The 15,360-nt window shown below is 35.9% G+C and overlaps 3 protein-coding genes across 3 annotated transcripts; 2 read left to right on the top strand and 1 right to left on the bottom strand.

Moving 5' to 3' along the window:
• Window positions 1-4,292: 4,292 nt before the first annotated feature.
• On the top strand, window positions 4,293-7,595 carry LOC106295109 (jacalin-related lectin 34-like). The gene is given in 11 exon segments (XM_013730901.1): window positions 4,293-4,382; window positions 5,009-5,168; window positions 5,279-5,357; window positions 5,360-5,395; window positions 5,398-5,439; window positions 5,442-5,962; window positions 6,051-6,240; window positions 6,243-6,270; window positions 6,272-6,509; window positions 6,617-7,072; window positions 7,160-7,595. Coding segments are annotated over 10 exon segments (1,986 nt in total). The 5' UTR covers window positions 4,293-4,382; window positions 5,009-5,024; the 3' UTR covers window positions 7,412-7,595.
• A 58-nt stretch (window positions 7,596-7,653) lies between these two features.
• LOC106295110 (jacalin-related lectin 35) lies at window positions 7,654-9,817 on the bottom strand. Its single transcript, XM_013730902.1, has 5 exons — window positions 9,721-9,817; window positions 9,225-9,434; window positions 8,686-9,147; window positions 8,147-8,593; window positions 7,654-8,053 (listed from the first exon to the last, which is right to left on the bottom strand). Exons 2-5 carry the CDS (start codon window positions 9,417-9,419, stop codon window positions 7,805-7,807), a joined length of 1,353 nt encoding a protein of 450 aa, XP_013586356.1. The 5' UTR covers window positions 9,420-9,434; window positions 9,721-9,817; the 3' UTR covers window positions 7,654-7,804.
• A 4,476-nt stretch (window positions 9,818-14,293) lies between these two features.
• LOC106292264 lies at window positions 14,294-15,106 on the top strand. Its single transcript, XM_013727867.1, has one exon. The coding sequence runs from the start codon at window positions 14,294-14,296 to the stop codon at window positions 15,104-15,106; it is 813 nt and encodes a 270-aa protein (XP_013583321.1).
• Window positions 15,107-15,360: the final 254 nt, after the last annotated feature.

Raw genomic sequence — 15,360 nt, 5'->3', positions numbered from 1 at the left:
TAGGAAATTTCGAATCTGGTAGTTGTAATTTTCCTATGAATTTACGACGAAAATTAATTAGGTGGCAAAAAAAAACGTGTAACACCTACAAAGTTGGTGGATTCAAAATTTCCTCGCTAAATACACGTAAACTATTTCCTCGTAAATAACACGCAAAGTTTACGTCGTATTTACGAGGAAATAGTTTTTCCTCGTAAAATACTCGTCAAATTACATCCACTTTACGACGAAACACTTTTGTCGTTACGTTACGAGGAAATAACGATGAATTTAGTTTTTCACGTAAGTTCCTCGTAAAATCGACATAAATTTACGAGGATTGTTTTTCCTCTTTAAATTTCCTCGTTAAGCATGTATTTTCTTGTAGCGTAAGATTACTCCCAAAAATTTGAGTGGATGCCTTCACTACATAGTGAGCTAAACCTAGTAAATTAGAAGCCCACTTAGCAACAGTTAAATCGTCCTAGACTTCATAAAAGTTGCAGATTGTAAACATATAACATATACACATTGATAGTCTCACCCACTTATTTTAAAACGTATAGCGAATATTCTCTGTACCGCAATGGACTTATTTTAAAACGTATAGCGAATATTATTTCTGTACAACAATGGTCTATGATGCAAGGCATAACTAATGTATCATTCGAATGCAAATTACTATAAATTTTGTAGTATTCACTTTGTATGGAAGAAGAAAACGCAAAATTAAGAACCACAATTTTTAAGACATAAATTTTGAAATTCTAAAAATCTGAAAACATATAACACAAACTTAAAGAGTATAAAGTAATAGTCACAAACATAGACTATAAAGTAATAGTCTTTATAGGAATTTTAAGAAATGTGAATTTAATCCAAGGAAAGGAAAAAACAAACAAGCCGAGGGAACCATTGTGCAAAATGGTCCCAGACCACAACACAGAGCTAAAATTTTCTTAAGAAAAGCAACGATCCAACATAGTTCTCTAAAGCACTACTCTGTACTACCAAGTCCAACCGTTCTGTCGCTATCAGGTCGCTCATATCGCCAGCGATCTTAAAATTAGCCAAACCGTCACTAAGAATAGACGTTACTGGCAAAGATATCAAAGAAAATACCATCAGACCAAGCATGTGTTTATATGAGCGTATTAATATACTTCAAAATCTTTACACTGGTTTTCTTATGCTAATTAAAATTTTAATGTCACGTCCTTGAACAACTGCAGTAGTGTTCATCAATGGTGGGCAGGAAACCTCTTGGAGAAGATCGACGCACCACAACACGTCATCATCCATCATAGCTCAAGACAAGAAAGGTTCTTTCAACATCCTATGTTGCTTATCGTTGTAACTATGCAGCTACTCTGGAAACACGGCCATGGTTACACTTTAGCTAGCTAGCCCTTAGGATGCAGCTGCGCCATCTCAAAGACGTTTCAACGCCAGAATTCAGGCAAGTTATCCGGAACTAAACGTCCACCACCGCTCTGCTACCACGTTTTCACTCATATATTTACTGCAATCTACATTTTACTTATCTTTCAGCTGCTGCCCAAAACACAATTACTAGAGGTCTGGAAATGGACAAAATAGCTAACTGGATGTCCACCAGAGTGGGACCTCAATCTCGATCTTCAATCCGTTAAAATTAAAATAATTGAGGGTGTTTCAAAAATGGACGTAAGATCAATGCTTATGCAATTATTTTGATTCAATAAGTCAACAGAAAAAAATTATCATGAAAAGAAAATTTAGTTAAGATCAAATAATTTTTTTATGTAAAGAAAAATAATTTTTTTCCTAATAACTAGCCAACGAAAATCTATGTAAAGAAGAATAATATTTTTCTCAAATTGTATTGAATAAAGCACAAGAAAAAATGAAAAGGAGTCAATTCTATTTTTTTTTTCTTTTTGGATCACTAAACTCAAAAAATTGACAAAGTGATGGATAGCCAACTCTAAAAATAAATAAATAAATAATCAATTTATAACTTTTTCTAATATATAAAGTTTATTCACCCGTCCGTAAGAGCGGGTCAAACCCTAGCTTATATAACTACTATATAATCTCGTTATTCACGTGTCAGTCAAATATTAAAATGTTGTGATCTCAATAGTTGATATTAATGATCTAGTTTTAGTAGTAGTAGTACACATCTCTTAATAGATAGTGATATTTTTTAAAGATGTAATAATCGTGCCTACTACGTGGTGTACCGTGTAACCGTTTAACAATGATTATTCGTTACTGGTATTATTGACCTATGGCTTGTAATGTTTCAGCGTTTTAAGTCTTGTCCAGGATTTTGTGCTCCATTTTGTTTGAAATAAGTTTTGGGTACTTAACCCTACCGTCTTATAGTTAGGAATGTTAGATTGTATATTTTGCTTCGTCTTTTACAAATCCAGCGGTGGTAGTCCATTCCCGATGTGAGTAGTTATGTATTACAAGGGTGGATTTAAAAAAAAAAAACGAGTTCCGTATCGTACGATAAAAGATAAACTTTTCATCACAATATATTAACCCATGTTCGAAACTACGCTAGGCGCTAGTCGGACGGTGAGTCCGGGCCTAACGAGTTACCGAAAAATCGGGGATTAAGCGGGATATACGCGGGGATTAGTTTTTTATTATTTTTTAATTATAAAAAAAAAATATATATATAAATATATGTGAATTATGCATGTAAGAACATCGTAGTACAGTGGTTCGGTTGGAATTGCTAGGTGCGAGAGGTGATGGGTTTGAATAATATGCAGTGTGTGTTTTTTTTTTCCATTTAAATTAGCGCGATTTAGGAAAAAAGTTTTAAAAGATCATTTAACTTGTCCCATATCGGTAATATAGGAGTAGGAGAAGTCTTCAAGTCAGTTATAAATACATGTTAAGGTCTTAGTTTTAATTTGTTAAGTGGGCTTCTAACATGGACCGAACTTTAAAAAGAAAATCCAAACTTTTCTTTGATAATAATCGGATTTCAAACCCGATTAATCGGATTTTAACCGATTAATTGACCGATTAGTCGGTTTTTGACCGATTAAATGGTAGTCCGATTTACTGCACCGGTTTGGTCATAGTCGGGGCGGTGGGGTTGCGCGGAGCGCCTAGTCGGCCGATTAATCGGCTAGGCGCCCGCATTTTTGAACAAGGATATTAACTACCTCCATCACGTCGATTGAGTTTACAATATTAATCTTGGATCAGCCGCGTAAGGAAGTGGACATCTGATCCTAGCATACACGTTCCACGAGTTTAGACTTCGACGAGCCCTTCTCAGAGTGCGATAGTATATTTTATTTGTAAAGCTTAACCAGTTATCATTATTGTCATGATAATATAAATAAATAATGACCACGAGAACCACGAGTGGCCATTTCTTTTATTTAAATTTCATGCCTTGATGAAAGAACAAAAAAAAGTTAGCATTTCTTGAAAAATTAAGAAGATTCCCGAATATTTCCAACTCCAGTAAAAATTTTGTTTTAAAATAAATATCGTTTTATAATTCAATGTAAAATTTATGAGCAAATATTCTCTGGTTTATTTTTCTAATGGTTGAAATATGGTTAGGTGTATAAGTAATGATATTTTTATTTTGAAAATATGCAAAATTAAACATTTTCTTAACATGCGTGCATGAACCTAAAATAACAAATAAAATGAAAAGGAGAAAATACTAAATTAAAAACTCAAGTTATTACGAGGGTTAGACTAGACATATCAGTAATTTTAGTACATATTGCTACAACAAAAACCGATTTCAAATGGAAAAAAAATAATACAAAATACGATAAGAATTGATCGGTTACAACGATATGGGTATCAGGGAAATAAATAAACACAGGTGACAGGCTGACAGCCAAGCACTGTATTATATACTCCGTATTATTCAGGCATGCGATGCACGATCAATTCACGAGATAGTTAAGGAAATGATTGATCAAAAAGGTTCCATTGAATTTTAGTACCCAGTGTACTAAACAGAGGCCCGATAAGTATTCAATTCAAAAACATAATTTGGCTAATTTTACGTGTATAATCTAATTTAGGTAACGAAATAATTAAAACATGAGTTTAGAAACCAGCAGGATTAGGTTAGGTGGAATTTCTAATGGTGTGAACGTTATCATCAATTCATCATGCTTACAGATCAACAAGGAAAAATTAGTCAACAAAATGGTTTATGTTTTCATGAGAAGGAAAGTTACAACTATTACATACTTGTGGACCCACGTTAATATTTTTATAAAGGGCCCATGTGATGCGTATTATTGTTGTAATTAAATACACTAAATTATAACAAAGCTCGTTGTATATAAATCCTAGCATTTAGGCTCTCTTCTCCCACACCAAACCTTCATCCTCATCATCAGATTCATAATCACTACAATCAGGTAATCCCTCTCTCACTGACTTCTCTCTCTCTTTGTATGTATTATATATGTTTTTTCGAACAGAAGTATATATTAAAAAAAAAAGTATACATAAATGTATCATGTATGTATGTACTACGTACCTGCTGTGCGAAAATAATCAGTTGATTCTTTTTATTTCTATCTCAATCGCTTCTTTTTGAAAAAGAAAAACTAAGAGACCTATTTGACTTTTGATTAACCAATTCTCGAGACTATTATCATTTTGTAAAGACTTAGATATAGACCGGTTTCATCACATGAGTTAGATGTTGAAGCTTCTCCGGAGGTTGACATGAATTTCTTATTTTAATATAAATGGTGGAAAGAAGGTGAGAAATTTTTGAGAATTTTATAGTACAAAAAGATTTACATGCCACTTGTGTCTTTGTTATTTGGTTCACTTTTATTCTTAATTATATAATTTAATATTTTTTCTTAAAAAGATACAGTATTATATTGGTGAGAGATGCGTTTAGATTAAGGAACCGGATTTATTAGCTTTGACTTGAGACTTTCATCTACACTATGGAGCAGTTCATTACATATTTACATTTAGTCAAGAACAACAAAATTAAAATCTGTATTACTGTATAATATACGAACAGGTAATCGAAAGCGACAATGTCTTGGGACGATGGTAAGCACGCAAAGGTGAACAAAGTTCAGATTACTTACGATGACGTCATCTACTCAATCCAGGTCACGTACGCCGGAACCGCTCTTCAATCTCAGCGTCGTGGCTCCGTTGGGCCCAAAACTGCCGAGGTTAGTTGAAAACAAACAAGTCTTTTATAGTTTCAGTTTTAATAGTAAAGCGTAATAATATAATGTTATGTAACACAATAGATTGAACTTTTTGTTTTGTTATGTAATAGTTCACTTTGGGTCCGGACGAGTACATAACGGCTCTGACTGCTTACGGCAAAACGCTGAGCACGCAAGACGTTATAACGTCGTTGACTTTCAAAACGAACAAGGGAACTTATGGTCCCTACGGAAACAAAACTGGTTACCAGATTTCTGCTCCAGAGGGTACCGGTAAACAGATCGCCGGTTTCCTTGGTACTAGCGGCAATGTTCTCAACTCCATAGACGTTCACTACGCTCCCATACCCACTGGAACCGGAACCGGAGGAACAGGTGCGGGAGGAACCGGAACCGGCGGGACTGGAACCGGTACAGGAGGAACCGGAACCGGAGGAACTGGTACGGGCGGAACCGGAACCGGAGGAACCGGAACAGGTGGAACCGGAACCGGTGGAACTGGAACTGGGGGAACCGGAACCGGTGGTACTGGCACGGGAGGAACAGGAACTGGCACGGGAGGAACCGGAACCGGCGGATCAGGGACCGGTTCAGGGGTTGAAAAGTTGGATGCACAAGGTGGTACAGGAGGAACCGCATGGGACGACGGATCCGATCACGATGGCGTGACAAAGATAACCGTAAGAACCGGTGGGGCAGGCGTTCAATACGTTCAGTTCGGTTATGTGAAAGCCGGACAACCGAAACAAGGAGCCCTCGGCGGTGTGCAAGGTAGTAGAGGTTCAACAAAAGAGGTAAGAAGCTAAGAAAAGGTTTAATAGAGTTTTTCACTTTGACCCACTAGGAGGATTTTTTTGGTACTGACATTATGAATCACTGCAGATTTTGATTAACCACCCGGACGAGCATCTAATTTCCGTGGAGGGTTGGTATGATTCCTCCAATATAATCATAGGAATCCAGTTCAAGACTAATCAAAAGACGTCTGATTACATGGGCTATGATTTCGATGGTAGTGGTACTAAGTTTACTCTCCAAGTTCAAGGCAAGAAGATCATTGGGTTTCACGGTTTCGCCAGCGACCATCTCAATTCCATTGGAGCGTATTTCGTTCCCGTGTCCTCCACCCCCACCACTCCTACTGTTCCACCGAAGAAGCTTGAAGCTAAGGGTGGTGCGTCTGGAGCTGTGTGGGACGATGGTGCTCACGACAATGTTAAAAAGGTCTCTGTTGGACAAGGCACAGATGGTATAGCAGCTGTCAAGTTTGAATACAGAAATGGTTTGTCGGTTGTTATTGGAGCTGAACGTGGGACACCAACATTGCTTGGATACGAAGAGGTACGTTAAAACCGATATGTACTAGAGTTTCCCTTTTTTTTTTATTTTTGAAAAAGCTTTGTGGAAAAATTAGTTTCAATATTTTGTTATCCGTTCCTCTTGTGCAGTTTGAGCTTGCATCTGATGAATACATAACCATCGTGGAAGGCTACTACGACAAAATCTTAGGAAGTGATGGCCTGACGAGTCTCACTTTCCATACTAACAAGGGTACATATGGTCCGTATGGTCTCGAAGGTAGCACACACTTTGAATTCAAGGAGGACGGTCACAAGATTACAGGGTTCCATGGACGAGCTGGTGATACTCTCACTGCTATTGGAGTTTACTTAGCTCCAGTAGGCACCATCCCCTTGACTCCTGCAACACAAACCAAGAAGCTAGAAGCTAAGGGTGGTGATGGAGGAACAACATGGGATGACGGCGCTTTCGACGGCATACGGAAAGTATCTGTAGGACAAACCTATGATGGTATAGGAGCGGTTAAGTTTGTGTACAACAAAGGTTCTTCAGAAATCATAGGAGATGAACATGGAAAGAGTACTCTACTCGGATTCGAAGAGGTACTAGCTTAGTTCTTGCTTTCTTTTTCTTTCCATTTTTTAATATATGGACTAATTTCAGTTTGGTTTTGGTTACTTTGATTCCAGTTTGAGCTTAACTATCCAAGTGAGTACATCACGGAAGTACATGGCACATACGATAAAATCTCAGCGAGCAACTCCGCGATCGTTAACATGCTTACGTTCAAGACTAATAAGCCCGCAACATATGGTCCCTTCGGTCTTAACGCTGGCACACCGTTCGATCTCAAAGAGGAAGGCCACAAGATCGTTGGGTTCCATGGAAGTTCTGGTGATCTGCTTCACAAATTTGGAGTCCATGTTCTTCCCATCAACTAATCCTGGAGATCTTGAATTTGTCACACTTTTGTGGTCTTTTCACGTTGAACTTTGAATAAGCTGATTGTGCTGTTTCTGTTTGTTTCATCTCTTCAGTGGTTTGAAGTGTTTTATTTGTGTTATTGTTCTGTCTTTGATGGGTCTGTGATCCATTTTAATAAAAGAAGCTTGTTCCAATTGTTAATTTCTCTAGTTCCTTGATGAAACATACATTTAGCGCAAATTTATTGAAATAACAATAGAAGAACCCTCCTTTATTTAGATAGCCAAGAAACAACACACACATACATTAAGCTTGAGACAAACCAAATACAACAAAAGATCATACAACTCCATAAATACACATAATAAACCTTATTCAAACTCCTGGCATATTATAAGACTGGTTCCGCATCAGTTGGCTATGGGCGCCACTTTAACTCCAATCTTGTAAAGAAAGTTACCAGCTTGTCCATAGAACCCAACGATCTTGTGGTCTTTCTTCTCCAGCACGAATTCAGTTCCTGAGTCCATTCCATACGGGTCGGACGTCCTCTTGTTTGTCTTGAATTTAAGACAGATGATCGCTGGTGCATCTACACCATAAATCTTGTCATGGTAGCCTATCACACTTGTGATATATTCACCATCTTCAAGCACAAACTGCACGTTTTGCAACCAATTCAATACTCAAAAACTCAATGGTTGTAAATTAACAAAAAAAAAAACTAGTTTTGAAGAAATCAAGAAAACAACCTCTTCTGGGTCAAGCAATGTCTTCTTCCCATGATCACTTCCAAGGACAGGCTTTGAATCCTTTACATACTCAGCCTTGAAATAAGTCACACAAGAGTCACCTTGGCCTACATATATCTTCCTCACACCGTCATGAACACCATCGTCCCATGCAACTCCAGCATCTCCACCTTGTGCTGGAATAATATCGGAGGGAGTCACTGGTGTTGAAGTAGGAGCAATATAAACTCCAAGAGAATGGATCACGTCGCTTGCGCTTCCATGGAAGCCAACGATTTTGCCACCTCCTAGCTCAGCTTCTTGTCCAGAGGCCATTCCAAACGGCTGAGAAACTTTACCCTTGAATGTGGTGAAAATAAGAGCCGTGATGATCTCTGTTGGTGTTCCAAAGAGTTTCTCGTAGTAAACTTTCACAGATGTTATGTAATCATCTGAATCAACCTCAAACTGCAAAACCATACAACAAAACTTCAATATTAGGAAAAGAGAGATATGTATACCTTTCTTGATCAAAATCAAGAATACAAATATCTATTTACCTCCTCTGGGTCAAGAAGTGTCTTCTTCCCATGTTCAAGTGATACAGTCTTCCCATCTTTTTCATAATCAAACTTGACATAAACCACACCAGAGTCACCTTGTCCAACATACACTTTCTTGACATTCTCGTAAACACCACCATCGTCCCAAATCTCTCCTCCACGACCACCTTGAGCTTCCAGTTTGGTCGGACCACCTGACGCTGGTGGAGTCACTGGAGTAGTTGAAGGAGATATATAAACTCCAAGAGAATGAATAGCATCACTCGCACTTCCATGGAATCCAACGACCTTGCCACCTCCAAGCTCAGCTTCTGTACCAGAAGCTAATCCAAAAGGCTGAGAAACTTTGCCTTTGAATGTTTTGAAGATAAGAGCCGTGATGATCTCTACTGGCGTTCCAAAGAGCTTCTCGTAGTACACTTTCACGGATGTGATGTAATCTTCTGGATCAAGTTCAAACTAGCAAAAAAAAAAAAAAAAAATCAAGAAAACTCTCTTGGTCATTTTGTTGAACGTATATAAAGAAAATGTTTTACCTCCTCTGGGTCAAGAATTGTCTTCTTCCCATGTTCAAGTGATACGATCTTGCCGTCTTTCTCGTAATCAAACTTGACGTAAACCACACCAGAGTCACCTTGACCGACATACACTTTCTTGACGTTCTCATAAACACCACCATCGTCCCATACCTCTCCTCCACGGCCACCCTGAGCATCCAACTTTTTCGCCATTGTTCTTTCTTAAACCTAAATTTAATCAGAAACGCATACGAAAATTATAGAAGAGTCATGAACATTCATGCATCGTTTACACTGGCCACACTGAAAAAGGGACAATGATGAAACTAATCTAAGTGGAGAACTACAATACTTCCACTAGATCGTTACTTTTAAATAATATTATCATATTCTCTCGTAGATTCAGGTTCCTTTACAGATATTCATAAAAACATTTAAAAAAACTTGTAAAATAACGGACATTAATGTTTTACTAAAAGATAAAAAGGAGTAAGAGGGAAGAGAGAAAGATAACCTTTAAGTGTGAGAAATGGAGATGAAGGTGGAATGTGTGGCTTCAGGCTTGGTACTTTTTGTGTATATATAAAACAGTTTCGAATACGGACATTACGTTTTACAAAAAAAAAAAAATCAATACTAACTACTTTCATTTTTCTTAGGCTTCGAGTTAAACAACTCGTGCTCCACGAGGGAGGGAAGCTTCGATTAGTTAGGAATGTGTACCAAACAAAACAGTGCACTCGACACATCTTTCTTGCACGAGGAAAATTATATAATTGTAGTTCTTAGCAGTTGAGTTATTATTATTTTTTTATTAAAAGCATTTGAGTTAGGACAGAACTTTAGGTTTCTAAATTCACCCAACCCTTTGTTTTGGGTCTAGGATATATAATTTGGGTTTAAAGTTTACGGTTTGGGTTTAGGGTCTAGGATTTGGATTTAGGATATAGAGTTTAGGTTTATAGTCTAGTTTTTGGGTTCAAGGTATATAATTTGGGTTTAGGATCTAGGATTAGGGTTTAAGGTATACGGTTTGGGTTTAGGGATTTGGATTTGGGTTTAGAATTTAGGGTATAGGGTTTAGAATTTAAGATTTAGGGTTTAGGGTTTAGCTGGAAACGTTAGCGTCGATAAAATTAGCGTTTTTATTTTTTGTAGCTATTTTTTATTTAATTTAATATTTTTTAATTAATAATATATGTGTCACTTTGATTGGTCATAAATGGTGAAATTAATTTAAAGGTTCACCCTAAGCTGTGTCCTTTGAGTTATTATGTTTTAATGAAAGTTGTAACTAAACCCCAAAATTCAAACTAGTGGGCTTCCATAAAATCGCATCTCATCTTTTAGACATTATTTAAGAATCGATTTGACATATGTTCTCTATACAGTCAATTTCTAAAAAAATATTACATAGCTTATATATATATATATATATATATATATATATATAAATATAACATGGAAGATTAGATTTCATGTTGATTTATATTTTTGGTAAATTTTTTAGAATATAGTAATAAAACATACATTACATTTAATGTTTTTTTTAAAAACATTACATTACATATAATGTTGATTACATGCGCTAGAAGACTTCCAAGAGGTCTTCCAGATGACTTCAAAGAAGTCTTCCAGACGACTTCCAGAAAGTTTTCCAGACGACTTCAAAGAAGTTTCCAGACGGGGTCTTCTTCCATATCAAGTGGAGTCTAAGCTTGTCTTTGTAGAGGAATGATCTATAATAGTTTTGTTTGTGGTCTGTTTTGTGATTTGCATGTGTACACCTTTAGTTGTGACTTTTTTTGTAAATTTGAAGAGATATTAATGAAAAAGTTTGGTAAATATGTTCATTTTCCAATATATTATCTTGCCAAAATTACTTGAAATAATTGAAGTTATTGATACAACTTCAATAGCAAAACACAATAACACAAAAAATCAATCAAATTTATTACAAGTAAGGGAGAAGAATTTTCAAGAAAACTTAGTCAAATTCACAAAACATAAAACATTAGATAAATTCAAAGGTAGAACATTTTCATCAGATACATAAGTAAAAAATATATCTTATGATCTAAGAAGACACATTAAACCATGTTACTTGATATTCTTGAAGTTACTTAACACTTTTAAAAATTAAATAAACATATCTTAAAGTTACTTAACAAATTTACAAAAACTAACGTAGAAGACTTCCGTGGAAACTAGAAACTTTACTAAGCAGGAATGTTGGTAACCTCATAAATATCACCTATTAAGTTATAAATTTCATTCAGTAGCACCAATATTGACTATATACATGAATTAACAAAAAATATATTTAAAAAGTCTTTATAGTTTTAGAAAAAATGAAAGTTTATTAAATATTGACGCAGACGGCTTCCACGAAGGTCGTCTGGTAGACTTCCATGGAGGTCGTCTGGTAGACTTCTAGGAAGTCATCTATTTAGGTTAGTTTTGCAATTGTTTTTTAACATAGACGACTTACATGGAAGTCGTCCATCTTTGTTTGTTAAAAAATAAATCCGAGACGACTTCCATGTAAGTCGTCTAGGGAAAACGGGTTAGTTTTGCATTTGACCGGATTGTGTCAAAATTTTGATTTTTCCTGGACGGCTTACACATAAGTCGTCATGTAGAAAATTAAAAATCAGTATTTTGTTCTACCTAGACGACTTCCATGTAAGTCGTCTCAGGCTAGTTTTGCAATTGAAAAATAAAATAAAAAATATGATTTTTTTCAAGACGACTTACACGGAAGTCGTCCGTCCAACGACTTACATGAAAGTCGTCCAAGATGAGCAAGGTTTGACAAGAATCTCGGAATAAAATAATGGACAACTTTTGTGTAAGTCGTGGACGACTTTCGTGTAAGTCGTCTAGACAAAAATAATTTTTTTTTTTATTTTTCAACTGCAAAACTAACCTGAGACGACTTACATGAAAGTCGTCTAGGTATAACAAAATATTGTGTTTTTTTTTATTTTTTTTACCGTCCAGGAAAAGTCAAGTTTCTCACACAATTCGGTCAAATGCAAATTAACCCGTTTTTCCTAGACGGCATACATGGAAGCCGTCTCAAAATTTTTTTTAACAAACAAAGATGGACGACTTCCATGTAAGTCGTCTAGAAAAACATATTTAAAAGCCAATTGCAAAACTAACCTCTGCATTGACCAGAAAACTTCCATGTAAGTCGTCTACAGCCAGACGACTTATCCGAAAGTCGTCTAGACGAACAGATCTGGAAAAAAAAACTGATTTCATAGTTTCAACCAGTGATAACTTGTTTAGCACATAAATGTCATCTCCAAGCACCCAGAATCTCAAACAAAAGTTACCCACCAAGAATCGTAAGCTTCAATGGCTCTATGAACCATAAAAAAATTTAAAATATCTTTTCCAAGCACCCAAAATCTCAAACAAAAGTGACCCACTAAGAATCGTAAGCTTCAATGGCTCTATTAACCATACACATTTTAGAATCAAAATCATGAGTTTTTTTTTGGATGAATACGAAGAGAATGTAAAGAGATGTTGTTTTTAATTCATAAGAATTGAGAAAAAAAGAGTGTAAATCGATATTTAGGTGCATTAAGAGCTTCAAATTGGTTGTTCATGGTGGTTGGTGTATTGAAGACAATTACAATATTGTGAATACTTGAGGAAGATAAGAGTGATAGAGTAAAATATGCATTTTCGAAAAAATAAAATAAAATAAAAAGTGATGGCATTTTCGTGAATAATCTGAACTTTGGGGGTAAAAGTGGCATGTCAAAGTTTCCAAAAAAACATGAGTTGGTTTTGTGTTTGACTTCAAGTTTTGAGTCATATTTGCAAAAAACCCATTTTTATCATTAAAATTTTCAAAAATTTATACAATTCTTTTTTAAATTATAATTTTAATTGTAAAATCATTAGTTTCTTTTATATATCTACAAATTTTATAAATACTATTTAGTTTTTATAACTATACAATTATATATCAATTTTATACAGGTTTATTTAATATTGAACAAAAATAACTCTAGCTAAGATTATAAATTTAAATACATACGTATATATATATATATTCTTAAATATGATTTAAAATAAAAATAAATTAATTTTATCTTAATTTATGTTTACCTAAATTAAATTTATATTAAAATATTTCTAAGAAAATATAAAATCCACAGTATTAATAATATTTATTTTTTTAACTAGAATTAATTTTTTTACAAATATTTCACATGGTGCAAGAAAATACCTAATATACATTATTTGAGAACTGATTTGCCACATGTTCTCTTTACAATCGCTTTCACACAAAAAATGTGGCATAGCTACTAAAATTAATGACATGGAAAACTATATTTAATGTTAATTTATACTTTTATAAAAAATTTAGAATATGATAATAATTCATATATTATATTTAATGTTGATTTATATATTTGGTAAACTTTTAAGAATATGATAATAACTCTTCATCATCATTAAAATAAATATATTCAAATATGACATTACAAATTTTGAAATATTGTTTAATTCTGTTTTTACAAGTATCATCAACAAAAACAAATTCCTTTTTTTCTGCTCTCCACCGGAATTTTTCTCCGGCCTAGTCTGTTGGTTTTGACTTTATTACTTTTCTCTCTCATCATTGAGCAGAACTTCCTTACCGGCTTCGAGCAACGGTCTATTTTTGGAATATTAAAACTCCCTTATTTCTGCTCTTTCCTTTTCCAAATATTTTTGAATCTGATCCTTCAGAAAATTTCCATTTTCCCTCCTTTGCTTGGTCAACAAACCCAATTCTTGATATGATTTCGCAGAAAAAGGTATCCGAATTCAATCGCATTAAAGGTCACCACCAATCACATGTAATAGATCTTCTCCCAAAAAAAGACTTTTCACGGTGGCTCTTCAAGGCTATTGACGAACGTACTGCTCCGATATCTAAAGAACTATTCTCTGCGATGAAATCCATGACGCTGGAAGACGATGAGCCGATCACACTCCCTGATGAGCCTCGCTTTAGAGTCTTTGATGAGAACTCCCTTAGCCTGCTGGGGAGACTGCTGAATCCTGACTGTTAGTCTATGTCTCGAATGATCGAGGATATGCCAAAACACTGGAGATTGGTTGGTAGAGTTCGTGGTATTGATCTCTCTAGAGAGAAGGTTCAGTTCATCTTCCAGCGTGAGGAAGATCTACAAACGGTCTTGAATGATCGACCATGGTCTTTCAACTTCTGGACCATGCTCCTCGAACGATGGACAGAATCTCCTCCGAATGACTTTCTCACGAAGTTTGAAGTTTGGATACGCATCAGGACCATGCCATGCAATTACTACCCCATTGATACCATGTTTGAGATGGCCAAGGCTATTGGAGAGGTAAAGGTGGTAGCTTATGATCCTAAGGTGTCTCAGAAGGCTGATTTTATCCGTGCTCAAGTGGTTTTTGACATATCTAAACCTGCTAGAGAAGAGAAGATCTTTAACCTCTCAGCTGGCAAAAGTGTTGCAATCTCTTATGAGTATGAAAAAATCAGGAAAAAGTGTTTTCATTGCTTTAAACTCACGCATGAGAAAGTGCAATGCCCTTGGCTGAAAAACAAGCACCATAACCATTGCATTCCGGTGAAGGGGTCATCTTCTCAGACTCCACCAATGGATCTCACAAAAGGAAAAAGCAAAGAAGGCGAGACTTTCATACCAAGGCTCTTGGAAGGTCCCCCAGGCTTTCCATCTCTATTCCCGGAGCTGTCTAAAGAGGATCAGCAAAGTTCCATGTTGTACATCTCTCATGCTGACCCTACAGAGCGCTTGGCGAGAATTGAAAGAGTTAAACAAAGTATTAAAGATACAAAGGACCAAAGAGATCATCAACGCCCCCATCATCACTACTGATATTAGCCAAGGGAAAGGGATGGTTTTTCGCTATACTGAGGATGGTGGAACTCTTAAGTCTATCTCATCGTCGGGAGGTGAACAAGCCAGCAAGCTGGGTGCGCCTCTTATTACTCAAGAAGCTGAGAGGGTCGCTTCTTCTTCAAAGTCTCTGTACACTGAGAGTTCTACGGGATTTAGTATGGGGGCATCCAGTAAGCCTTCTTCTAACTCCGGGACCCACGATGCAAAACAAAACAGAGGAACAGGCCTCC

The sequence above is a fragment of the Brassica oleracea genome, chromosome C5 (genome assembly GCF_000695525.1).
Source record: "Brassica oleracea var. oleracea cultivar TO1000 chromosome C5, BOL, whole genome shotgun sequence".
Lineage (NCBI taxonomy): Eukaryota > Viridiplantae > Streptophyta > Magnoliopsida > Brassicales > Brassicaceae > Brassica > Brassica oleracea.
The sequence above is the reverse complement of the archived record's forward strand: the minus strand, read 5'-3'. Positions and strand labels throughout refer to the sequence as shown.

What these genes read in the sequence shown, in the direction of transcription:
- LOC106292264 (XM_013727867.1), top strand. Translation starts at nt 14,294, where the DNA reads ATGTCTCGAATGATCGAGGATATGCCAAAACACTGGAGATTGGTTGGT.
- LOC106295110 (XM_013730902.1), bottom strand. Translation starts at nt 9,419, where the DNA reads ATGGCGAAAAAGTTGGATGCTCAGGGTGGCCGTGGAGGAGAGGTATGG. An exon ending in CAATTCTTGACCCAGAGGAG is followed by an intron (nt 9,148 to 9,224) that starts GTAAAACATTTT and finishes TTTTTTTGCTAG; the next exon opens with TTTGAACTTGATCCAGAAGA. An exon ending in CACTTCTTGACCCAGAGGAG is followed by an intron (nt 8,594 to 8,685) that starts GTAAATAGATAT and finishes ATGGTTTTGCAG; the next exon opens with TTTGAGGTTGATTCAGATGA.